At 39.5% G+C, this 26318-nt stretch overlaps 2 protein-coding genes across 2 annotated transcripts in view; one reads left to right on the top strand and one right to left on the bottom strand.

Moving 5' to 3' along the window:
• The first annotated feature begins 321 nt into the window (after window positions 1-321).
• ZRANB3 (zinc finger, RAN-binding domain containing 3) lies at window positions 322-12736 on the top strand. Its single transcript, XM_008945391.1, has 11 exons — window positions 322-495; window positions 1314-1466; window positions 2111-2567; window positions 3545-3745; window positions 4267-4355; window positions 5840-5941; window positions 8525-8667; window positions 10079-10222; window positions 11078-11471; window positions 11975-12106; window positions 12638-12736. The coding sequence occupies exons 1-11, from the start codon at window positions 460-462 to the stop codon at window positions 12734-12736; spliced, it is 1950 nt and encodes a 649-aa protein (XP_008943639.1). The 5' UTR covers window positions 322-459.
• Window positions 12737-15340: 2604 nt separating this feature from the next.
• RAB3GAP1 (RAB3 GTPase activating protein subunit 1 (catalytic)) overlaps window positions 15341-26318 on the bottom strand; it is a 21664-nt gene continuing 10686 nt past the window's right edge. Inside the window, 14 exon segments of the mRNA XM_008945392.1 lie at window positions 15341-15583; window positions 16907-16927; window positions 18453-18555; window positions 19248-19363; window positions 19473-19576; window positions 19665-19761; window positions 20273-20500; window positions 22084-22221; window positions 23308-23676; window positions 23971-24025; window positions 24758-24930; window positions 25255-25326; window positions 25328-25351; window positions 25674-25843. Of these exon segments, the coding sequence (XP_008943640.1) occupies window positions 15341-15583; window positions 16907-16927; window positions 18453-18555; window positions 19248-19363; window positions 19473-19576; window positions 19665-19761; window positions 20273-20500; window positions 22084-22221; window positions 23308-23676; window positions 23971-24025; window positions 24758-24930; window positions 25255-25326; window positions 25328-25351; window positions 25674-25843 (1913 nt within the window).

Raw genomic sequence — 26318 nt, 5'->3', positions numbered from 1 at the left:
AGTAGCATCATCTCATTCTTGAATAATGAGTGGAAACTCCATTTCTCTAAAAGTACCAGATTAATCCAAAATAAATGTTACTTCCATAACGAAAAGCTATATGCAGTCATTTGCACAATATTGAAGTATTTTTTGAATCTTACATCGGTCTGAGGCCCAAGGAAAAAATTGGTGTAATAGGCCCATCTGCTGTCGAGGTTATCTCTCTTATTTCCATAATTGCCCTGTACAGCCTTTAGCTTTCTTTTAATTCAAATACTCGTTTGGTTTTGTGTGGAATCTTTTTCCTAAAAGGCATCTGCTTGTTTTGTTTAGGGTTTAACTTTCACTGCTGCTACTCATGTTGTGTTTGCTGAATTATATTGGGATCCAGGCCACATAAAGCAAGCAGAAGACAGGGCGCACCGAATTGGGCAATGCAGTTCTGTGAATATTCACTTTCTCATTGCAAAAGGAACAATGGATACTCTGATGTGGGCGATGCTGAATCGCAAGGTACGTGTGCAACAGAACCTAAATGTCCGTGTATGTTCCAAATTAGTATTTTCTGGCTCTTCGCTCTCCATTTAAGATCCAAAGATGAACGAGTTAACTCTTTGCTGAGGTGAATGGGATGGTTTGCATCTACAGGAGATTACTGCTTTATCTCCCTTCTAGTATCTTATTCCTCTGGTCGTTCAGCTTACAATTTTAAGGGTTTTTTGCAGAATTATAAGCCAACAAACTAACTCTCTTTAGAAGCAAACTGATAACTGTTTCCTGCCAATATATTCCTCTCTTGCTGAAAAGTAATCACTGTATTTGATGTTCACTTGGGGAATAAAACTCTATTGTAATTCCTGTAGCTACCTCTGAAAAAACTGACAGTCCAGTACATTAAGAGTCTCCTTAAACACGGAACAGATGGGTCTCAGTAATTCACCAACAATGACACCTGTACGAGAGTTGTGTCATTAGACTGCTTCTGTCAGTTAGTTCTGCCTTTGTTTCCACGTGCTTGGCAAAATGTGTAAAGACTGTAAGAGATGTGCACAGTGTATATATTCTCTTTTAACTTCAGTAAATGCTGACACTTTATATACACCTTTCCGCAAGTAGTGGTGTGTTAAATATGCTGCTTACTGTTACTCTTGCAGAAATGTCTGCTGGAAGAGGAATAGTTTTAATCACATAATTTTTAATCACTACGGAGTTTCTTACTTTGCAGATGCTGAGTTAAGTTTGCAAGGGAAGCAAATTAGCAAATATAGGTAAATAAATTTATTCCAACACTTTAATTCCTTGGAAACTTTATGCAAGTTTTCATTCTGCAGGCCAAAGTTACAGGCAGCACCTTGAATGGCAAGAAAGAGAAAATCCAGGCTGAAGAAGGTGATAAGGACAAGTGGGATTTCTTGAGTTTTGCTGAGACCTGGACCCCAAATGAAAGTCTAGATGATCCCAGAAATGAACTTTTATTTACGCATGTAAGACTCTAAATGTGTTTTTCCGTTTTCTTTCATTTTAAAAAATTATAACAGTTGTTCATTTGAGCTTATTGTGTGCTGTGGACTTTACTTATGGAGAAGCACTATGTAAGTGGGAAAAGGTAATGTAAATTCTGTTAAAATTAGGTGGAGTAGGGGAAAGTGCTCTTCTGGGTATAAATGTCATCTACAGGCTTCTGATGGGTTCTTACATTTAGGTGACTGACCCACTCTGAGTCAGACCAAGTGATTTCTATTTAAATTACAGCTTTATTAGCTGTCCTGAATTTGATTGCCTATTATTTTTAAAACAATGGTTAAAAGCATTTCCTTGTAATTTCCTTGTAAGTGACATCATCAAAAAAGGCATGTAATATATGAGTTCTGTGTATTTCTTTTCTGATAGTGCTATTTCAGAATTTTCATGAGAATATTGAAAACAGTTTCGACAAAACATAAGAGTGTTGAATTGCTCTTTCTGATAGCTGTTTGCCCTTAAAAGAAGGTATCTTTTCTTTCCATCTCCAGAATAAAAACAGCTTCTTGTATTAGAGAGTAATATTAATGGAGAAATGTCATCATTTTAACAGCTTCTGATGCAGTAATTTTAAATGATGTTTACATATTTCTTTCCTTTTTCTTAGTTTGAAAAGGAAAGACAGCATGACATACGTTCTTTCTTTTCCCCAAAATCCTCCTCTGAGAAGAAACGCAAAATATTTGCTTGTAATGAACCATTACATAATGATTCAGAGTCTTCTGAAATCACGAAAGGGAATGCAGAGAAGAGCAGAGAAAACCTGGATTCCACAAGTGATGTGGATACAGTTTGTCATGAAAGTACCTGTGAACGTGAAGCTAAAAGAGCAAGAAGCATAAGTGGGTCTACTCTGCTCAACTCCAGCAAGAAAAAGGAAAAATCTTTGACTGGAAAAAAGCCCTCTTTGTTTTCAGAAAAAAACAATGAAGTTCCTTGTGGCTTAAACACTTTAAGCAAAAGTACATCTTTAAATAAAGTCTGGCAGTGTAGTGCTTGCACTTACAGTAATAGTGAATTCCTCCCTTATTGTGAAATGTGCAATTGCCCTCAAAGCAATAACGGTAAGTAACCTGTGTTGCAGAAAAATATACACATTTTTCATTTCAGTTGTGATTAGTTTCAGAAAATACATTATTTTTGAGTATATGAATATACACAAATCCAGGCAAAACATGAAGAATGGTGTCTCTGTGAACAGATACCTGTTAAGTGATCCTTCTTAATTTTGCTTTCCCCAGGGATCTTTTGCATGGTTCTAATTTGAAACAAATGGAAAAATCAGATAAATATTAAGATATAAATTCAGTGAGGAAGAATGTGTGTTCACATTTCTTTGCAACAAATGTAGCTTTCCTTTTCCTTGAGGTTTATGGTTATTCTGAATCCAATTAAACAGCAAACTTTTTTCCTACCTGTCAAAACTAAATGATATTTTATTAACTTCGATATTTTATATTTGTCATGAGACAAATTACCTGGAAAATATGGCATTTCTTGCTCCAACAGGTCAGAGTAGCTGTCTTTTATTAAATTTATTTAATTTATCTGGAAACTTAATGAAACATTATCTATCTTCATATTTGCCATTTCAGTTGCAAAGGAGGGAGTAAGGTTCTTTTTTAAATTTTATTTTAAGTCTCTGTGCTTGTTCAAGTAAGGACAACTTCTGAATTTCAGACTTATAGATCAATGCCTGGAAAACAGCTTTTTTCTTTTATGGTATACAATAACAGCATATATATACACACACACATATATACATAAAAATAAAAAATATAGGATTGCTAACTGCGTTTTTGCATATATTTTGACATCAAGATAGGTGCATGAAATTGCATAAATGGAAGACTTTTTTCCATGTTTTTATCCTCTAAATATTAAAGGTAGCTCTAGTTTCCAAAGTGACTGCACCATTAGAGAATAAAATGCAATGTCTTTGTATTTCAATGACATAATCCTGTCTCCAGATGGGTATTGATTAGGTTCCTGTTTGTATGGGTAGCACAAATCATTGCTTTTCTTGTTTCTTCATCTACAGTTGAGAGAAATTGTGAATCTCCCACTTGCCAGACTGAGGAAGATGTGTCAAAGGACTCCAGAAGAAATGAAGAGAGAGCAGAGTGCAGTGCTGAAGACGGAAGGGAAGCTGTTGGGGAAACTGTGACCCAGAATTTTGTTAAAATTCACAATCGGGGAACTTCTGAAATTGAAAATGAGGAAAGTGATGAAGCGTGTGAAGGTAACGTGGGACTCCTATGAAAGAAAGATGACATGTCATTGGGAAACTGTATTAAATGCCTCTGGCATGAAAAATAACTTCTAAATAAAAACCTACACATCTGAAAGATAGGCAGAAGTGTGTACACTAGGACGTGACTCTCCTGCGTTAGTCTGGGACATATACTGAATTTTGATGATGGACAAACCCAGCTTGCCCATGCAAGGCCTGAAGCAATACTACAGAATTTTTGGCTGATTTAAGAACTGCGTCAAACTAGAGCTGTCAACTTGTGTAGTTTTATTAAAACTAATGGTGACATTTACTTGTATTCAGGACAGCCACAGGCAAAACAGATGATAGGTAATTCAGGAAAAACAGAAAATTAAAGTACACAGGTATCTTAATAGCTTGCTGCTTGATGTGTGTACCTTATTATGGTGGTTCTGCAACTAGATACATGTATAATATTGCTTTTAAAGTCTGAGTCTGAAATGAAGAAAAGAATTTGCAATGTCAACATTTTTTTCTTTTTATAGGAGCTGTAGATAAATCAGAGATGTTAGAAATATATGATGGGCTTATGTTTTGTGCAAGCAGGAATACTGATAGAATTCACCTCTATACAAAGGTAAACCTCAGCTTTGCATGTTTATTATATTTTTTTAAATTACAAAGTAAAACATCCTATGAAAAATGTATGTATACTTTCATTGGCTATACTTTTTATAGAAAGACCAATGCTCTTGTATTAGGTTAAATGTACAAAAATTAGGTATTTTATCATTCTAGTTCTTTTTCACAGTGGAATTAAGTAGTAATTGCCTAGATATAAAACTTCTAATACTTCTCTTGGCTTACAGAATGGGGCTCATATATTAGATGTATGCTCAGAACATCTATGAGAAATGCAAGTGATAATTGTTTAAGATACCTTTTCTTAAATTATAGTGCCTTATCCTAAAATATTTTTAATAGAAGAACATTCAAAATTAAAAGAAAAATTACAGGGAATCCTGAGAGTAAGTAAATAAAATATTGTAACCACATTTTCAGAAATCTAGACATCAGTATTGTGTGTAGGACAGTAACTTCCTGAATAAACCACATTATCATCACTCTGCAATTGTTATGGGAGTACAGAAGCCAGTAGTTGGTAATTTTCCAGGTCATTTTTCCAGGGAGATTCAGGACTTTCTGATTCCTTTTTTTAAGGGGTAGAAAAGTTCACTGAGAAGATTTTTTTTTTTAAAGCTACTGAATGTGTTAGTGTATTCAGGTGCAACTGCAAAGCATCACAACTGAGACAACACATTGTCATCAGGCTGATAGTGCTAGGAAAAAGTCCAAAAGAATTTCCTCTTGTATCTGAAAACTTGTTTAATATACTTAAAATATGCTGCTTCCTAGTTTCACACACTTTATTCAAAGACAGAGATGCATTTTTGGATGGTATTTGGGCAACTGCCTATTGGTCTGAGTTGTTTTTAGCTTGGATTAGAATTTCATTATGCCAGATACTGCACAAAAGCTCTCTGCTGAATGATGAGACACTGGGGAATTCTGCTTTGATTCCTTCTTGAATGTTTGTGAATCATCAGTAAGTTCCTGAGTCATACATACCCAGTAGGACAACATGTTCCTTAAAAATTAAGTGAAGGAGAGCTTGTTCAGACATTAAAAAAAAAAAAAAAAAAAGAGTTAACTATAATAAACAATGCTCTGTCTAGGATTCTGATTTGAAATTATAATGAAGTGACATTCTCTTGTTTACAATCATTCATTTCCCTTGGAAATTCAGTCAAGAGGATTATAATTTCTGTTTCTTAATTTAAGGCAGCTTGTGTGTCTGAACTATTTGCAAAGAAAAAAATTCAGATATATTCAAAATTAAAATTTTGTCCCTGTTCACTTTCCGGTAAATTAATGTGAATCACATTTCTTGCATCTGTGCTATTATCACACATCTGTGTCTTATTGTTTGTTTCTGGAGAAATCTTACCTTGAGGGACTAAATTTAGCAGGAAGGGAGGATAATTCACTTGAAATAGATAATAGTTTTTTTCTAGACTGGTGCTACATTGCATCTATAAACAAAACTGTTTGCTTGTCTAGGATGGTGAGCCACTGAATCATAATTTCATTCCGTTGGATATACAGCTGGATAACTGGGAGGATTTACCAGAGACTTTCCAGCACAAACGAAATCGTTTGCTGGTAAGAACAAACTCTACTGGCACAGTAATGTAATATTTAATGCAGAAGGCTTTGCCTTACCTTTTAAAAAAAATGCAGAACACTTCCAGACCTGGGGATCTAGGCACAGTTTTGTCAGTGCAAGTAGATCTAAATGTTGATGTGAATATTAATTACGCAGTCTGTTTGGCAAATTATCATGCTGCCTGCTAACATTTCAGTAGATGGAATCAACCAGCCATCATTTAATTTCTCATTTACAGGATTAGTAACTAACATTCATAAGTGAACAAAATAGCTTTTTAAAGGTTAGGAATTAAACAGGACACATACATAATGAATAAGAACATGCTGGGTTGTATCAGAGCTGCAGTTCTAAGCAGGCCTCCACTCTCACTTCTTCCTTTGGTCTTCTAACCATTTTCACAGCAGTGTAGGACACAGCTCCACTGAGACATGTAGCTTCAGCTAATTCAGTAATAAAGGCCATACTCATAATGTTTTTTGAGGAAAGCATTAAGACTGTAAACCTAAGTACTCAAGTAAGGAAATACAAATTTTAAATTGAATGTGCAATATTATCTGCTTAACATCATTTTCTTAACTGTTTTCTCCAATTAAAGAGAAATATAATTTGGAAAATCAGATTCCATTACTTAGGAACAAAACTGGTTATTTTTTGGAGGTTCTCCAGCAAGGAACGGAACTTAAATTTTTTTTAAGACAGGTACCTCACTGATTCAACCAACAGTTTTGTGAAGCAGCTAATGAGTGGGTAACACAAATGTTACCAAAGGATTTCAAAGCTATTTGCTAGACTGAAAAGACAAGTTAAGAATCCCATATTTGTGGGCAGGGGGTGGCACTGCCTTGTGGAGCTTCTGTCCCACAGCCCTTTAGATTAAAAGATCCATATTAGTAAATGCTCTCAAAAAGAATCAAGAAAATGCCTTCTTGTTTCTGTTTCCGTGATATCCTGCCATTTCACTGACTTCTTTCTTGCTGCTATGACTCATCCATACACTTTCATGTTTGCCACGTAAAGTTGCTCCAAGGAAAGAAAATCATTGCCATGTCATGTATGAAAGTTTGTTCCTAATAAAGCTGAAGTCACAATTAAGTCCATACTGCACAATGTATTTATTCTTCCCTTCCCATAGTCCATGCTCAGACACAGTGTGATACTGACTGTTACAGGCAGTTGCAAGTCAGTGGGGAAGAGAATGGAAAAACAGAAGGAAAAAAAACAACAAAGAAACCCAAACACCAAGCCACTTGTTCAGTTGTCATATTGTTATTCCCATTTATTTCATATGAGGATGGGATAAAATAATTTTTCCCCTACACACATCCTAAAGCAAACAGCCATGTTATAAATTCTGAATTCCCATGTAGAACAGTTTTTCCCTCGTTTCCTCACTGTTACATGGGTATAGTTATTGAGGAAATCCATTAATCACACCAGTCCTGTCAGTTTACAGCTTCAAACTTTTTTTTTGTGGCTTCCCAGCCTGTAAAAAAACCTGTTAGATACAGTACTAGAAATTAAGTTCCTCTGAGCCTCTTTATTTTATTTTACTTTCAAATTCTAAATACAAAATAAGGAAAAGGGATCAATGTTGGGCTATAGTCTCTACTTCCATTCTGAAATACTTTGTTCAACCTCAGGATCCTGTGGTTGTATCAATTTGAGCTTACTGTGAAAGAAGATGAAAGGCAGGTTGAACTGCTCAAAAGTGTTGTCCCTTGACTATTTTGATGGTAAAGCATGTCTCTGCTTGCTCATCACGTCTCTGTGTGCCACAGAAAAGAGGACAGTAGTACTGCCATGAAAACAGATGTGCTATGATGACAATTAGGTGATCTGATTTCTCATGTCACTAATTGCTAATTTAGGATAATAATTTTTATTATGTGTGTTTTTCTGGCACTGCATTATTATAAGGGGATATAATAACCTCAAAACAAGTCCATCAGTGATTCCATTAAAATTTTACAAGTTGGAAAACGTTTGTTGAGAAGTGGACTGGACTAATACCTGGTTGACTTGAAAGAGGTCTTGCAGCCTTTCACACCAACATAGGGGCTGTACACTAAGATTGTTAATCCAGTATCAGAAGGTTAGAGGAAGGAAGAAAGGTGGTCTGTAAACTCAATTATAAATGCTATTCAAGTAATGGGAGCAAACTTTCCTATTCTGAGAGACTGACTGGCACGGGAGGAGGGCTGCTGTAAGAAGAGAAATCCTTTGTGTGTCTGGTTTTGCCAACAGCAGTGTCTTGCTTGCACAAGAAGTGTTTACTTGAGGCTTTATCAAGAAGCCCTTCTCATCATTGCTATCCCTTCAGTTAGTAAAGGCCATTTCTGGCCTTATTTTCTACCTTTTGGACCAACACACATGGCAAAACCATTCTTGTAGTCAATGCTCACTCTGATTCTTCAGGAGATGTGTGGAGGGTTAAACCTTGCATGAAAAATGATATGAAGGGACCACCTCTGACCCCATAACAGCTGTTCTCACCTCATTCACTCCTAGCAGTCTCTGACTGTAATTAAACAGTGCTGTGCAGTGTCTGCCACGCTGACAGCATTGTTCTCCACCAGATCCTGCGCTTTGTGAAAGAATGGAGTCGCCTGACAGCCATGAAACAGAAGATTGTCAGGAAAAGCGGGCAGATATTTTGTAGTCCTATTCATGCTGCAGAGGAGCTGTCTAAGAAGCAGTCAGTGGCCAGCAGCACAAAAAGGTATGTGGCTTTTAATTTTTCTTCCTCTTGCTAGTTGCTGTAGGAGATTTGATACATTTGATGTAACTTTCAGGGGAATGATGACTAAACTGGTGACTGGGTGAGTGCTTGTACACAAATGTAGGCAGCCCAGCATGTCAGGGCAGGTGGAGTGGAAGCACCAGCTGCCTGTCTGGCACCCTGCTGCATTCAACAGCAGTTCCAGCTTCACTCTGCTGCATGATTAAACATCTGGAACTTGGCAGAGATTTTTGAGGAAAATCCTGACCTCAGTAAGAACCTCACCTAAGTAAGAATCTTGTTGTTTTCCCCAATTAGAAGCAGAAATATATCATTAGTTGCCATCAATGATATATTTTATTCGTAATTCACAGCATGCTCCAAGCTTTTCTGATACTCACTTTTTCTTTTCTCTCTGGATGACATTTCAAAAAACTGTTTTCCTTGCTGGATGTCACTGAAAAAGGCGAGTATTTAAGCCTTGTTAAAATGTAAATTTACCTTTTTTCCACTTTCTTTCCTTTTTCTGATATGCTGCCCTCCCTGACAGACATTTGCAGCTTTGGTGTTGTCATTGCTCTCCATAAAATGTCTCAGGTGTACAGGTTAACTCACCAAGGTGCCTCTGCAAACTAAAACCTTTTTATTCCTCTGGGTCTCTACTGTTAAATTCTCCAGGGTGACTGTTTTGCCTGTAGGTAAGAATTCAAGTAAATAAAGAGTTTCTAATTCCAGTAATAAAAGGAGAAGCAGAAGGTAATGTTTCTTAACCTGTTGCCTCATCATGTCATTCCATAAAATGTGGGAAAGATCTGTGAACTGTGTTAGAAAACCTACCATAACGTACAGCGGCCTTCTGAGGTCGTGCATAGGGTTTGGTATCTGTACAGTACAGAGAAACGTACTTGGGAGGGAAGTTGTCTGAACAGTGGTTTTGGGAAGAATGATCAGAGTGAAGTGATTTTAAAAGTTCCACTAAAGAGCAGTAGCATTTTATACATTTTCATGTTAAAATAAAGAAGTGAGTTCAAACATAACTAACAGAGCAAGGAGTCCTCCAGAGCTTGTAAAGCTTCCTGCATTATCTAGCGTGTCAGCAAGACCTTCCCAAAATGGCTGTCAGATTTCACTCTCGGGGAATTCCAAATCACTTTCAGTTTTTAATTGTTATATACAAAACGAATCATCTGCTCACTGGTTAGAGCTAAATCTGGTTTTAGAAAAAGATACTTGATTTAATATGGAAGTATTATGGTGAAGTATGTTTTCCCAAACTTCCTTAATTTTTCATCCAGAAATGAGGTATTTTAAGAGAATATGCTGTAGCAATCTTGCTGCAGTCAAGAGCGGATATTCTTTGAGGGAGATTGTTCCCTTTGTCTTATACTGGCAGAATTTTGTAACGTTTTAGATACGTGACCAAGGAGGACGTGGCAGCAGCCTCTCTGAGCAAAGCCAGCAGCAGTGGGGGCAGCGTGCGCCTCATCTCCAGAGAAAGGGGGGGCTGTCTGACAGACAACAGCGCTGCTGCTGAACAGTCAGCTCGTGCCACCAAGTAAGTCTAGCAATGCAAGCGCTTTCTCCACTGATGTTTACTTTTAAGGTAGCAAAACTATTTGTTATGAGTGTCTACCCTACTATAGTACAGTGTTTAGGTAAGAAACTTGGTGTAGTGCTAATGAGCTGTGTTTTATTCTTATAACTATTAGATTACATCTGCTGTCTGCTGATACAGTTACTAACGAATTCAGTCTGGCTAAAACAGAACAAGAAAAATCACATGACTCAGTTAGGAGAAAATAATGTTAGCTCAGACCTGCTTGTGAGATCAATGGCAAATAGGGGACACCAAATTTTCTTCTGTTTTGACTCAAAATTTAGAAGCAGGGAGAAAAGAACATGAAAATTCTGGACCAAAAAGTCTCTTTTAAAGTTTTTTTTACTAAACAAGGAGTGTGTATCCTGCCTGGAGGCAAGCCTTGTTCAGAGCAGGAAATTGATAGGCAGCTGTGAAGGTTGTGTATGGAAACGAGCATGTTTCCTTCAACATTTTTACTTCTGTTAAAGAGGGAGCTGAACATTTTACATGTGTGCGTGACTGGTAGAAACCACCATTTCTTTATAAATACAGCATTATTTCAGCTAGTAATTCACTGTTCATTGAGAAGTGTAGTAAGATGTGCAAAGAAAAATCAATTATATTGTCAAATATTTTTTAAATGGAAATCTGAAGCAAGTAGTGATTTGAACTGTGCAGGCATCAATCTAAGCAAGACTCCATTTCAACTAAAATTGGTATTTCAGAGCGTGAAAGAGATCTAATGGAAATATAGAGTGCATAAAAAGCCTACTGAAGTGTGTCGCCAAATACCTCCTTTATTAACAGCTGTACTTTGCTCTCTGCAAACAGGTCTCTTTCAGAAGGCAGAGAAGGCCCACCCGCTCTCCCTTTGGAGCAGGCTCAGGCTGAAGGCTCCTCCCAGCCCAAAGGCTATCTCCAAGCCTTGGACAGCCAGGGGAACCCCCTCTGCCTCAGCTGCCAACAGCCTACAGCACAGGGGGAGCCAGGCTGCCAGGCCCGCGCCTGGGACACGCGATTCTGCTCGCACGCCTGCCAGGAAGACTTCTCCATTCGCTCCAGCCAGAGCTACCTGAGGACTAAAGTGTTTGAAATTGAACGTGGCGTTTGCCAGTTCTGTCACCGAAATGCCCAGGAGCTTTATCTTAGCATCAGAGATGCACCCAAGAGTCAGCGTAAGAAACTTTTGGAGAGTTCTTGGATGTCTCACCTTCCACTTGGGCAGGTAATAGTACTGGATTTAAGTAGTAACAGCTAATCTGTATATTCCTGTTGCAGACAGTTCAGACAAATCCAAAATGTTCTTCTTAGAGCTTAAAGATCAAAGGTTCACCAAGCATCAACAACAGGATAACAGACAAACGTGTAGTTAAGAGTCCACTTCTTTAAGCTGTTGCACATTTTTACTTCTATTTTTTAATAGCAGCAGTTGATGATACAGCATTGCTGAAGATCACTTACTGCAACAATCAAGAAAACTGAACCTTTGGTTCTGTGTTTCCTTGACCCACTACAGTGTGCTTCAGCATGCTGCAGGCTGGGTGAAAATGCACCAGCTGAAATTACAGTTGTTTGCCGGTCCAGTGAGAATAACAAAAAAATGCAAAGGCTTACTTGCTTTCTCTTGATGAAAATGATAAAGACGTATTTCCCTGAATGATTTTCTTGTTCTCATGGTAGAACAGTATCTAACACTTGCAACAACATCCTGTCCCTTGTGTACTGCAGCTGAATGAGATTATAACCAACCCCTCAGAAGGCCAGTTCTGGCAGGCAGACCACATCAAGCCTGTTTACAGCGGAGGAGGACAGTGCTCCCTGGAAAACCTGCAAACCCTGTGCACAGCCTGCCACAGAGAGGTCAGTATGGTATGGCCAGAGGTCCTCACCTGCCCATGGGGAAGTGCTGTGGGCTGTGCACCAAGATGGTTGCCCCCGTCAGGGAAGAATTCTGGCACAGGGGCCCCTAGAGGTAATGCATCCTGGCCCTGGGCTTGGAGTAGTTGCTCAGCTATGGGACCATCTCACCTGCCAACCCCATGTCCCACCCCTGGCAGGCAGGGAGGACTCAGTGGCAGCAGGGCCTGGCTCCCATAGCTCCTGCCCCTTCTTGCCACAGCCCATATTTAGGTCCCTCCTCAGCCCTGTTGTCTCCAGCTCAGCCATCTCTGTGCTCCCAGCCTCTCCATTCTGTACAGCGATGGTGGAGATGTGGCATTAAACTGTTTCCTCAGGATCTGGAAATACATCACCTTAATAAACATTTGCATTTTATTATGTTGTCTACTGCAACATTAGACTGAAGTTTAAGGGTGGTCCAGTGCTTTCCTTGGAGCATGTTGTTGCCAGGTGACCATAGTTACTGAGCAGACCTGTCTGTGTTTCTTACAGAGAACTGCAAAGCAGGCCAAGGAACGAAGCCAGATGAAGAGACGTTCTTTAGCTACAAAGTATGGCTGTGATATCACAAAATTTTTTGTGAAGATGTAAAATGCAAAATGTTTTAAGTTGCATAACCATTTTACAGTTTAAATCAGTGCACAAGGAAAACTGTTTAAGAAAAAAAAAGCCACCAGACTTTGTAGTCTAAAATGTTGTTGGTAGAGGGAAGAAAATAAGGAATTAAAACGCAAGAAATCCTTTGTAACACTGACTGTTACAATCAGGCCTTGGGTGAGTATATCCAAGCTACTGCATCATGGTTATATTTTTATGACCTTGTGGTTTAAAGCTAAATTTCTGTGTATAATCTTGATGCAGATTTGAAACGTTACTGTTGTCCTATTACAGCACAGCTATAGCTGCAAGAATTGGAGTTCTGTTGAAATTGGTCTTACAGGGTTCAGTTGTATTTGGGACAGTATGAACCAAGAACAAATCTTAGTTTAAGTCCATTTCTTTGTTCACGTATCAAGGTTGCTGGAGAAAACACAGGCTCTGCTATCTATTGACAAAAATAGCATAAGTGTGTGATTTGTCTCCTCTAAAACTCTCACAGAGTTCAGACCAGTTTTGCAAGGCCTAACTGCTGGCCCTGGGCCTGACTTAAGAGGACTTTGGCACTTAGAAGTAATGTCTGTTGAAATCTATTTTACTTAAACCAGCTTGTAGTAAAAACTTACTCATGATTAGGAACAATAACTATTACCAATTACCTCATCAAAAGTAGTTTCCAACAAATGCTACAGTCACTTTCTCCTTAATGCGATTGCAGAGATGCCTGTTATTTTGGACTGTTTATTGGGGTTTCTTTATAGTTAAGTCAAATAAATACATTTCTTTTTCTTGGTGATTTTTAAAATGCATTCTCTCTCCCACCTATCAGATGCTGGAAGGCAGTCACTAGTAAGATCATAATGTGCATCCACACGCAACACCATTTTTTCTGACAGTACGTGACTGCAATTTCAAGTAAATTTAGTTAAAACAAGCTAAAAAGCTCTGGGTTATCCGTATGAGAAAAACCTCTTAAGATATTACACATTCTTTTTCTCAGTTAAAGATTTCAGACAAGGTAGTGTCATCAATGCATCTTCTAAACAGTAACTGCACTTTTCCAGCAAAGACATCTTTAGGTAACTTCCTGAAAAAAGTGTTACATGATGTTTGTGTTCTCAGAGTATGATTAAAGGAATCATCTCCTCAGCAGAATTTAGAACACCCTGATAACTGAGGACTTTTGAAATTTATACAGCATTTTTTTTAAATGTAAGATGGCACAGAAAACAGTATCAGGGAAGAAGCTTAAGTTACAGATTACTTAGTAATTAGCCTCCTGCAATTTCTTTTAAAGCAGCTAGACAGTTAAAAAAAGCTAAACTGGCCTCTGTCTTTCTCATCCCTTTTATCAGAAGAATTTGCCTCAGGTAAAACACACAGCCTGGAAAACAGATGCTGTGACAACATTTTGTCTGAAGAGAATTCAATTAACTCTTCTTTCTCCTGAGAAGTGTTTCTACTTGATACAGTTTATCTGAGGGAAGGGCTCTGCCTCCTACCCCTTTTTAGGGCAACAGCTGGGACCTTACTATTTGAGGTAGAACTGAACTTTCTCTGCTTCCTGTAGGCACACTGGTAAACAATGCTGTTCCTAGGGTAAATTATTCACGGATGAAATTTTAAAACTATTTTGCCAAAACCATCACTGGTACCCAAAGAATTCTGAGAGCCAATAAGTAGTTCAGATTTATTGAGTAACATCACCAATACTGTACCTGTTTGTACATTTCATTTTGCCAATTCTCATTAAAACACACGAAGGTCAGCGTAAAGCAACGCTCGCGCACACATACCACAGTGTCTACATGAAATCTGGCAGGGTTGGTTTACAGCAGCAGGTGAAAGAACTGAGAAATCCCAGACAATCAGCTCAAAGACACAGTCTGTGTTCAAACGGTCTCTGTACACCAGCGAGTTCCTGCAGCAGGACATCTCAGCACCTGTCCTCTACACTCATCTTTGGCCTTTGCGTCCAGGCAAGGGAATGAAAACCTTCCCCAAACCCTCCATCGTCCGCTTCAGGCTACTGGCTGGTTGAAGCCCCAAACATATCGATTTCTGTTTGTAAGAACTGTCCCAGACAAGAGCTTTCTTGCTGGGAGAGTTTAGCATGAACTAGAGTGTACTGTATACTTCAAATAAAAATAAGGATATTTTAGAAGTATTTGCAACTTAGCAATTGACCAAAAAATCGTGGGCTTGATATTTAAGACTAGTAATAAATACAAGTTACTTAACATTTGCACATCAATTTAAGGAGACTACTGTCACTTGATAAGGTCTGATTTAGCCACTGTAAAGCAGCACATTCTGCATGAGTTTCAAGATCATGTATTTGCATAAAGCCCGTTCATGTCCATTATTAAACAAGCTAATGTGGAGAAAAGCAAAAACATCATACGCTTCCTTTGGCCAAACTTGCTTCCCCGAAGATCTGATCAAAACTACCTGTGAAGCCATTTGAGACCTCCACGTGCTCCAGCTCTGCCCTGGGGAGCGTGGCCCTGGGGACAGCTGTGCTGCATCCTTGCCACACACCAGTCAATCCCCAGGGCTAGCTACTTGTGAGAACACAAGGTAACGCAGCTGGTTACCTCAGAAGAAGGTTGTATCTGCTGAGAAGGCACCTGCGAGGCGGAAGTCTTCCTTGGTGAGCACGCTGTACATGCGCTGGGGCAGGGGCTTGGAGTAGGGAGCGGGGCGGGGGACGGTCGTGCGCAAGATCACCTCGCGGCCCGCGGGCAGCGGGAAGTCTGAAACGGGGCCCGCGCCGAGCCTGCGCTCCTCTGCTGAGCCCGACCTCCTCAGCTCCTCATCAAGTGAAGACACTGCAGAGACCTGAAATGAGAGCAGAGGCATCATTAGAGAGCAAGCTCTTTCTTAGCATTAGGATTCAGAAATATTTCATAACAGAATCAGAGGAAGGCTAGAAGTGATAAACGCTTTATGTGTACACAGAGCAAGACACTAATGGGATGTCAGGAAATAAACTGCACACCGTCAAATGGAAGAACCTTCATGTGTGGATGGTGAAGCTTGGCCTAGATGAAGCTCCTCATTTTTTGGTGAGGGTTTTGACCAGAGGAAATGCCCCCTTCCCAAGCAGGGCTCTCCTCAGCCCTCTGTGGCTACACAAGGCCAAGCCAGCCTCCTTTTAAAAACAATCAGTGCTGCTACTGGAGTTGACAGTCACCTGCCTTTTCACACTCAGAATGCTACTTTGCTACGTGCTGCCCCTGGCCAGAGAGAGCCTTCCTGCAATGGCACTGCAGAGCAACTGAGACACTGCGCCATCTCCGTCTGCGTGCGCTGCCTCGGAGCCAGCGAGGCAACACTGAGGTCTGCATATTGCAAGAAGGGCCAGCATGCTCCAACCAGCCCGAAACTGCATTCCCCAACTGTATATACACACCCCCCAATACCCTACCAGGGTCCTAATTTAAGCGTGCCCAACTCAAGCTTCTCAGTACCACTGGGACATGGCAGAATCCACTGGACAGCCACCCTGGTGGCCACTCTCGGCTGCCTCCCTGCAGCTCTGCTCCTGCCCCCGCCCCCCCCGCGCTCCCAGCCACAGGACCTGCACTGGCACCACCCGGCTCCCAGCCTGCACCCCAGGAGAAGTCACCGGGGACAGACGCCACTTGGTCCCACCAGAACAACTCTCCAAAAACAACAGAGAGGATATGCCCTGTGCTACTCTTCTCCAAACCTCTCTGACCAGAAAGTTCAGTAGTTTGAGTACTGGTACCTAGACTGTGACATTCAGGTACTGTCCATCACTACATCCTCCCAAAACATCTGGCTGTTCAACGAACAAAAAAACAGTGACTGCAACAGAGAAGAACGTAAAGGCAATGCTGATATTTCAGCTTCAGAAAAACGTTAATAGTCACTTGAAGAAACCTTCTTTGGTTTGAGGGGGGTATTTTTGTTTGTTTGTTTTGATTAAAGATTTCTCTCTCTTTTTACTACCTGTTAGGCTCTAAAAATAAAGTCTGTAAATAAGGAAAAACCATTCTGGGAACACAAAATTATTTGTATGCTTAATATGTGAACAACAGTACAAACTAAATCAGACTGCTGCACTGTATCAACCAGACGGTTCAACTCTATGCAGCTAGGGAAGATGAGTGGCAAACGAGGGACAAAGTTGGTTACCTCATCAGAAGATTCAGTCAGCTTGGAAAGGGATGAGAAAAGAACCAGTGATGAAAGACAGAAACAAAGGCAAGTCAGAGGTGACTTACAAGAGGTTAGAAGGAGACCGTAGGTTTAAGAGACATGCACTCTACTTCCAAGAACATGCATTTGCTATCATAATTCTCCTGAGAAAACTTAAGAATATAACACATTTTACACAAATAATAGAGAAGAGTCCAGGTTAAAAAGGCAAGAAAGAAGTCATTCCACTTAGACTTACCAAACAGCTCTCTACAGGAGATTCAACACAAGGGGGTTTTGTAGAAGGTTAGCTCCTATCCCCCTAAGAATTCTTAATCAACAGTGACCAGCTACTAGTAGGAAGTATCTGTAACTTAACTTTAGTTACTGATGTCTCAAAAGAAAAAAAAAAAACACCACCTAGAAATTGTCAGACATCGTTATGGAACATTAATAGTAGAAAGTCTTCCTTGGCTTTAACAACCTAACAAATGCCTCAGTACTGGGAAGGCGAGTGCACGCGCTCGCACGCCCTGACAGGGCACTCTGCAAGTAAGGCTGCTTGCCACCCTGAGATCTGTAACCAGATTTCCCCTAGAGACTAGAAGGACAAAAATACATATTCTGAGAAATGAAAATCAGAACAGCCATGCTCTGCTTTCAGAATGGTGCTTTTTTACGCTGCTGTAAAATACACATTATTATTAAAGCATCCCTACGTTAGAAGCGTTTAATACCCACTCACAGCGTTCTCACAGCAGCGATTTCTAAACAGGATTTCAGGCTCCAAAATGTCTGCAATACTATGCTACCTTCTTATTACCACTGTAGTTGAATTTTAGTTACATAATTTTATGCTGTGAGGAGGTGCCATTCTTCCAGAAACCAAAGGCTGATTGCTGTCCAAAAAAAACTGGAAATCAATTCTTTAAGGCTAATTATTACAAAGACTGCTTAAGAGAAAAAAAGTGAATGTTTGTACCAATACAGGCTGTGGAAGGTTTTCTAGAACACTGATGCAACGCTGGCAGTATGCAAACTGAACGTAGAGTTATACTGGAACAGAACTGCAACCCTCCCTAAGCATAACAGTGTCCACAGAAGAAATCATAATCCTCAGTCTAAAAAGGAACTCCTCCTGAAATATTTTGTATTACATGATTCTCTACCATCCCACATTAAACAATCAGCACAATTGTTCCTGCTATGATGCTGCATATGTTGTGTGACTTGAATACAGCAGAAATCTCTGCCATAATCACATTACTGATGTTACCATTTGAAGTAAATCAAACATTAATGACACTTCTGTCTTCCCAGCTGCCTCCACTGTTTCACATCCCAAGTCATCTACTCTTTTCTTGTCTTGCAAGGTTTTGCTATTGCTAAAAATCACATTGAATGTCACAAAAAAACTTTCAAGCACATTTATGACAGTACAGGCCTATATGCAGACAAAATAAACAGGCATCGTATGACAAGTCATTGCCTCATACTGCTTAAATGAGAAGTGTCTGCAAAGCAATCAAGAGCTCTCTCTTACCCTCTGAGCATTCACGAAGAGCTTGTGAATAATGCTACCAGCAGGTCCTCTTCCTGCACCAATAACTGACACTTCTGGCTGCTCCAGGAGACAGTTTATGAATCTGGTGGCACAAAGGGTTGAGAAAGAGAAGGGACTGGTTTAGTTCTCTGCCTCATCCATATTGCCGATTTAAACCCAGAATTGTTTCCTGTGCCGTGTTCCCCACTTAGCATCATTTGCACAGAGCAAGAACTGGCAAACACTCCCAAGTGTTCTCCACACCAGCCTGCATTTCAGTCTTGGCAAGGACCTGCCACTCCCACTCCCAATTAACTTCATTCACATGGTGCCTCAGTAATGTGTTTCCAATTTTCAAGAAGACTAGAATAAGAAAATGCAACTTGGGGGGGAGAGAGAGTATTTCATTCCATATTATTATTATAGAAAATACTAAACTCCTAGTCCTCCTAATTTTACTTCTGTTCAAAGTAAAATTTGATGAACAAAGTTCATCAAATATACCTTTACCTACACAACATACATAAAATCCCCAGTACTGTCAAGCTAAAACCAAATTCCATTAGAATAACCTGTATCACATTTTCAAGAAGATGGTTGCTTCAAGGGGCATAAGCACGCACGTATAACATAGCCAGACAGCCTATGGACAGGGACACCTAATGTTTATAGCCACTAATACAGAAGTACTAAGGAATTGTATTTATCTTTCATCCGTCCTACATTTTTTTAGCTACAAAAAAAGGGCATCAGAAGAAAACCAAAATAACAAGTGGGGGATGGGGAATCAGTCACCTTCGCAGATCTTCTCTCTCCTCCTCATTTTCACATTTCTCTACCCCAAACTTCACTTTCAGAGACCTGGCCCTGGCGATGATAGCTTCAACACTCATAATCTGAGCAATGATTTCCTGCAGGAGTGCAGCAAGAGTGAACATTAAGACAACATTCTTCCAGCACTCCCACGAACAGCGTACAAGTCTGTGGGGTTTCCAGCCCCAGCCAGTACAAAAACCTTACCTCCAGCTTCTTGTCCTCTGGATTGGGGAACCGCAGAACTTTACTGGAATGTGATATTATCTGCTTAATGATCTTCTTAACTGAAGAGATATCTTCTAGCGCTTCTATTAAGAAGAAAAGAAATTAAGAAGTTTAATTGCTGCATCAGTGCTCACCCTAACATATCTTAATCATTTATTAAACATTATTTACCTTCTTCCTTTACCTTGAGTACAGCCGCATGGATGATGCAAGGCAAGAGATGCCTTGCAAGGTCAGCTGGTTTCTGAATTGCCAAGTAATGAAGCACCTGTAACATTAGAAAAATTAATACTTTTGGGAAGAGGTGTTGAACCACAGTGTAAGGTTAACAACGAGAGATGAGCACCTACACAGAAGAATTCACAAGAAGCAAGCACTGTTGTAAGACAGGACTGAGTAGGTAGCTTTTATGTGAATCCTCAGTGATTACTCACAGTCCCAACATGTAAGAATAAAACTATACATAATTAAGTTTTAGGAATGGTTTTCCTAACACATAAATGCAGATAAAAATCCGTTTTATCACTAATAATTCAAAACACCACCTAAGTAATAAAGCTTGTGAAGTTACACTCCACGCAGTAATTATTTTAGATACTCCAAACACACCGTTGATAGCAGCAAGGACTTCTGATTAACCCTGAGCCATGTACAAAACGGGTTAATAACTCCAAAAATAGAGTGCAATGATCTGTTAATATTTAAATCTTGCTGGAGGAAGAAGGAAGAGCTGTTCTAAGCATTAGAGATTAAGGATGGCTAGCCACAATGCTTTTTACCTTCTCTGCCTCTCTAGTGTCATCAAAGAGTCTCTTCTGCCTCCGCGCTGGGACGGGTTTTGCCGTTTCCCAGGCCTCTACCCACATGTTGCTAGGTATCTTCATTCGGGCACTCAGCTCACCCTTAATTACTTTATTCCCCTTTTCATCAACCACTTCCTCTTCGATGTAGTCCCGAGGGGAGTACCACCTCACAAAATCCTCCAGACAACAGCCAGGATTAGCTGCCTGGAATGAAGCAGAGATACAATCTGTTCCTGAAAAAAATCCTGTAAAAACATGATAACCTAGGGAGGAAGGCAATATGGTTGAGTGGGTAGAGCATGGGCTAAGAGCCAAAACTCAGGGAATTCCGTTCAGTCACCAAACTGCACATTAGGAAAGGGGTCTGGCAGGGGTGAGGTAGATAAACCATAAACCAAAGAACAGTGAGGGGTAAAACCCATACCACCAACAAAACCCAAGAAACCAAATCACCCCAAGCCCAGACTTTCAGGAGTTATTCCAGGAGAGCTCAAAATTACACTGTTAACTCAGGCTTCTACCTGGTACCCGATACATGCAATAAATATGAATTTTCACTTTTTTTGTTTTAATGTACAAGCTTAGACAATTAAAGACTTAGATGAACAACAGCCCAAGCCTAACTAGGATGCATAAAAATGCTTTCAGCACTGACTTTCCATCTTTTAACATTCTAATAACAAAATTCACCTTTTCGTCTGCCTTTAAAAAGAAACGTAAAAAAAAAAAATTAAAAAAATTCCCCAAACAGAAACCCCTTCATTTTTCATAGATAGGATGCCAACACAAATATATCTATAGGTCTGAGACATAAAAGAAAATCCAGTTTGCTAGTTACTGCACTTGAGAACACACTTCCCATTCACACTGCAGTTCTAGTTCACTTGTACCATAGGAACAAAACTGCTACATATACGTAATGTCACAAGCCACTGCTAATAAACTGATATTGATGTTATAAATACTCCTTTTCTACAGTACTCCTGTATCATTTTACTACAATGTAACACTGCGGAGATTTAACAAAAAAAACAAACAAAAAAAAAAATGACAAGAGCTAATTCATGACAGAATCTCCAATCCTTTTGGAGTTTTGAAATTGTGATGAGAGCAGTGTATGTGCTCTTAGCTCCCTCTGCAGAGCTCAGAAAAGAAATGGAACAAGTTGCCCACACCCAGAGCTAGTCCAGTCCCAATGTGATGAACAGTTGTATAGGACTTAGTGGTGACTTATCCTTCCTACTAGAAAACAAACATCTTCCAGCTATACATAAAAAGCACCCGTGCCTCCCCAAATTCTAAATACAGAATGGTGAACATGTTAATAGGTATTTTTTTCTTACACACCTTCATATTTTATCCATTTGGAGTGTGATTAAAGGTGAGTTTTACAAGCTACACAGTGGAAAGCACAGGTAAGAGACAATAAATGAAAGCTACAAGGTGGTGAGAGGGAGACACCTGTAATTTTGACTCAGGAGTTTGACACTCAGTTCTCTTCTGACAACATTTTGTATGGACTTGTTAGTTTTAACTCCTAATTCATCAGCTGTACGTTTCAGGGTTTTTTTTTCTCTCTCACAGACATTGTGCAAATGTACTGGAACATTACAGCACAACAGACCAGAGAGTCATAGATTTTGAAGCATTCCAATAGTCCTATTGACAGGTTTTTATTTTCAACTCTTTCAGAACTCTTTTGTGGAGGAAAAAAGCTCATCAGAAAATCCTTCAAAGTTGTTTAACACAAGCAAGAAGCAGGGGCACAATTCTGCAAGGGGTACTACCTTGAAAGACTCCATATCTGAGAGCAAGCAGGCACTCTGCATACGCGCCCGAAGGTGAGCACCTTCTGCTGACGTCCCCAGCTTTGCCAGCACCTCAGACTGCTCTTCCAGCAAGTCTTCAGTCATGGGTGCTGGTTCCTGCAACACAGAAGACACAAGTTTACAGACAGCGTTTCCTAGACTCAGGCCTCACTAAGGAAGGAGGAGTGGAAAGGTCGCTGTCATCAAAAGTTCATTCTACTTTATTTGTAGTCAAAGGAAAATCATAACTTTCCGCTGCTGAAACTGTTTAGCCTAAAGCTCTGCATCTGAGAAGGTACCAACAGAAAGAAACTAAAAAGAAAATGACCCAAGTATGAAGTAACAATCCAAGGATATACTGTTAAAATGCCAAAATCTAGATGAAGCCCAGCAAGTGTTTGACCAATATGAGTTTGTTGAGACAGATGAAAATCCACTTAAAGCAATGCAGAATTTTTGCATTTGATACTGTCTGAACTGACAACATTTTGCCAAAATACCGTCTGCTCATACCTTCTACCCACCCAAAGCAACATGCATTAACAATAATTTCTCTCCAGTGAATGAAAAATACTGTATTCTTTATGCATGGCTGATCTCAGACAACTTCCTCTGACCCCACTGCTTTCTATCTCATTCCTAGTCACTCTGCAAGGAAGTGTGTGTCAGGTAGGACTTGTAGTTGTTTGATGACAAACCTGCTTTAGATAGTGGCACCAAAACCTGATGACTACGGCCTTTTAAATATCAGTTGAGAATACTTATTTTTTTTAAATTAGCAGCAAAGCTGATCCAGTGTCGGATGTGCAGTCAGCTAGAAATCTCCATGGTGGAAACCTAGTGACAGTTCCTACTTTAACAGGAAAAAGTAAGGAGGGGAAGGAATATGCCTCAAGAGCTGGAAGTAAAAGGAAACCCAAATTAAAGGCAGACATGACAGCTTGATTCTTGGTTAAAAAAGTTTTGAGTGAAATTTGGTAAGGAGATGCATTCTCAAACTGAAATCTCACATGCTCTTTGTTTCCTTTAACAGCCCCATCAAGCTTTAAAAATGGCAAACTCACTCTTAGGCCAAAAACACTTTAGAGTTTTAACAATAGCTAAGGCTATAACCTGCAAACTACACACAATTCACAATCCTAGGTATAAGCCACACTGCCCAAGAGTCACACTGCACACCTGGCTCAGCTCTTGCTACCTAACCTGCGTTATTGGAACGTAGAGAGGCTCTCCTGGGTGCAGCAGCGTCAGTTTTCCATGTGGATGCAGACGACCTTCTGGTTTTAGATTTCCAGGCTCTTTGTTGCCTTCTTTTGCTCCCCCTTTCTTTCCATTTTCTTGACCATTTCCTTTAAGATCTTCAGTGTCACTCAGACATTCAAAAAATTCCTCTTCGCTGTCACTCCACGATTCCCAGGACTTGCCAACTTCTTTTTCCTTATCATGGTTGTCTCCAGAGTGGTCAACTCCTTTCCCAGCATCACCAGAACTACCACTAGGTGAACGATCAGACACACTCCCCCTTTTGCCCTCATCTCTTGCTTTCTTTCTTTCTATGCAACAGTTTAACATCTATCAAGTAAAAGGAGAAAAAAAAAAAAAAAAAAAGTTTAGCAATTACCAAAAGCATATGGAAACAATGCCAAAAAAGCTTGGAGAGTCACCAAAAAACTCTTCCAATTTTCGAAGATAACAATTCCATTGAACTTGCTAACATAGCAAAGATTTTCCCAAGAAAAGAAAGAAGTCCAGACCCAAAAATACAAGCAGAACTAAATCTACAACAATGCTACATTTAGCTAATAATTGCTATAATTTTGACAGGTTCCTTAGGAGAAAAGCAATTCTTACATTTGGGATATTTACCTGAAGTTTCTGATGCAGTAAACAGCATCTCAGATCTGGAGGGCCATTAGCTAATCTAACAAAAGGTAGAAGTGTATCCATTATCAATTATAAAGTTGAATATTTCACACATACGGTCTTAAATCATGAAATTCACAAGAGTATTTGCCCAAATACCCACACTAAACCCACCCCCACCACTTCAACTACGCAACTCTTCTATGGTCTCAGAAGACAACCTAGTGACTGAACAAGCCCAGAAGTTAAACTACACTTACTTCCTAGAGGTCATTTCTGAAGCTCAGATATTCACACTAGTGGAGACAGACACACCCTGTACTTCCTGGTCAGTTTTCCATTTGGATGTTAAAATGGTAACTGTTTTCAAACAAAACTTAAAACACCTTTGACTTTACTTTTAAAGCTGCAATGATCATGCAGTGGAGTGATCTCTATATATTTCAAGCTCCATTTTACTTGCTAATGTAATCACTTGAAAGTACAAAATGGCACATAAAAGGCCAGTCCATCTCATAGAAAAGAAAAAGGTTGTATTTTTGCTGTACATTGCTATACGCTCCTCCAGGCATCTTGAAGCTTTCAAGGGGAGCACAGGTGCTTTTCTTACTCCCCACCCTTTCTTACTTTCAGGACACAGGGTAAGAAAAACAGAGGGTAGTATTTGCAGCTAAAATTTAAAAAAAAATGCACCACAGTATGTTTCAAACTCTTAGTGAACTCATTCTGCTTCTGAAACAAAGAACGTTTCTTACAACAAAGTAATGAAGGAAAAAAACCCACAACTTACCCTGGAATAAGGTAGTTGTTCTCCCATCTGTAGCGCATTTCTAACACAAATTCTTGCCAAAGATGTGCCACTCCTTTTACTCCTCCATGGTAGAAGTTTATCATACAAAGACATAAAGCTAATTTGTATGTCAGGCTGTCAGAAGGAGCAGATTTCAACTGACTGAAGAGATTCTGTTTAAGAAATAAAAGAAAGCAGGAAATACAGAACAACGGCATTTTTTCCAAAACTGTATGATGTCTTTCCTGTTTGTCAATGAAAGTGGCTAACTAACATTTTGAACCTGTAAGCTACCAAAAATTACAATCTTTGGAAGCAAGAAATTAGAAGGGGAAAAAAAAATATTATAAAAAAACATTTCCACCTAGGGATTCCACAAAGGCAAGTTCTTCTTTCCAAAAATTACCCATAACAAGACATAAGGCAACCACAGCAAAGTCTGTATGAACACACACTCAGAATTTGCCTTCTCTCTCATGAGTGTCAGGAAAACTTACATAATCTTCACTCTCAGGAGGAGGATTGTTTTGCTGAAGTGCTAGCTCTGCTTTCAAATCCATCTCCAAGTTTGTCAGCAGCATCAGGAAATAGGAACTTGAAGAAAAAAAAAGAAAATTCCAAACTTCCTCAGTATGTTTTCCCCACTTTTCACACTCTGTCCATAAAGCTACTGCTGCTTACATACCAGCAATCCCTATAACCAATGCTGTTAGCAGAGTTCATAGTTCATTCTCAGTCCACTTACATTACACAGACTTGTAACAGCCTGGCCTGTTTCAAGAAGCTATTCAAGGCCATTCAAGTAATACAAGCTGACATCAGTTGCTTCTTTAGAATTCTGCTATAAACTATAAACCAAATGCATCAGTGGAAACATGAAACACATGCATTTTATGTGCATGGACAGCTCACTTACCAGAAGAATAGTGTTCAGAACTTCATTGTTTAAAGGTGATTCATCTACACCTCTGTGTTTGCGAATTTTTTTCTTTGCACTGTGAACCATATTTGTGACTGATAATTTATGGATTGGGACTGGTGCTGGCTCTGTGAGCTTTGACAAAGCATGGCTAATATCAGCAACCTCTAGAAAATAAAATAAAAGTAACTTGAACAGAAAGAACCAAAACAACAAGACCAACTCTCCTAATTAGAAGTTCAGCTGTCATACTCAGTTTATTTATCTCGTATTGATTTTTAACACCCTGTTAACTTGAGCTCCACAAATCAATTTGTTTTTTTTTCCTCAGTTGCTGCTGGTAAGCTTTGGAACCTCTCTTAGGATAGAATGAATTAACACTGTTAAAAAGAAGGCAGATACATTTAAGTGAGTAATCACCAGCAGCCTGAAAAACCTCATTTTGGCAAACATTTCAAGAAAATTGCAGATAAGGAGGACTAAAGAGACTGTCAAGCACTAAGACTAATACACACCCCACTCAGTCTAACAGCTTTTTAACTTTTTTAACGAGCAAGCTCCTTCAAAACTAAGACCAGGAATAATCAGAGAAAATACATTGATACAGGTCATATTTGTAGGGAAGAAGGTGTCAAGAGGCAG

Source organism: Merops nubicus, unplaced genomic scaffold (assembly GCF_000691845.1).
Source record: "Merops nubicus isolate BGI_N331 unplaced genomic scaffold, ASM69184v1 scaffold41008, whole genome shotgun sequence".
In the NCBI taxonomy this organism is placed as follows: domain Eukaryota; kingdom Metazoa; phylum Chordata; class Aves; order Coraciiformes; family Meropidae; genus Merops; species Merops nubicus.
Note: the sequence above shows the minus strand (reverse complement) of the source record. Positions and strands in the feature narration are given on the sequence as shown.

Bases quoted from the DNA above. Each gene is read 5' to 3' on its own strand.
- ZRANB3 (XM_008945391.1), top strand. From the start codon at position 460: ATGGATACTCTGATGTGGGCGATGCTGAATCGCAAG. The intron at 2,568-3,544 runs GTAAGTAACCTG...CTTCATCTACAG, and splicing joins TTGCCCTCAAAGCAATAACG to TTGAGAGAAATTGTGAATCT. The intron at 12,107-12,637 runs GTCAGTATGGTA...TGTTTCTTACAG, and splicing joins GCACAGCCTGCCACAGAGAG to AGAACTGCAAAGCAGGCCAA.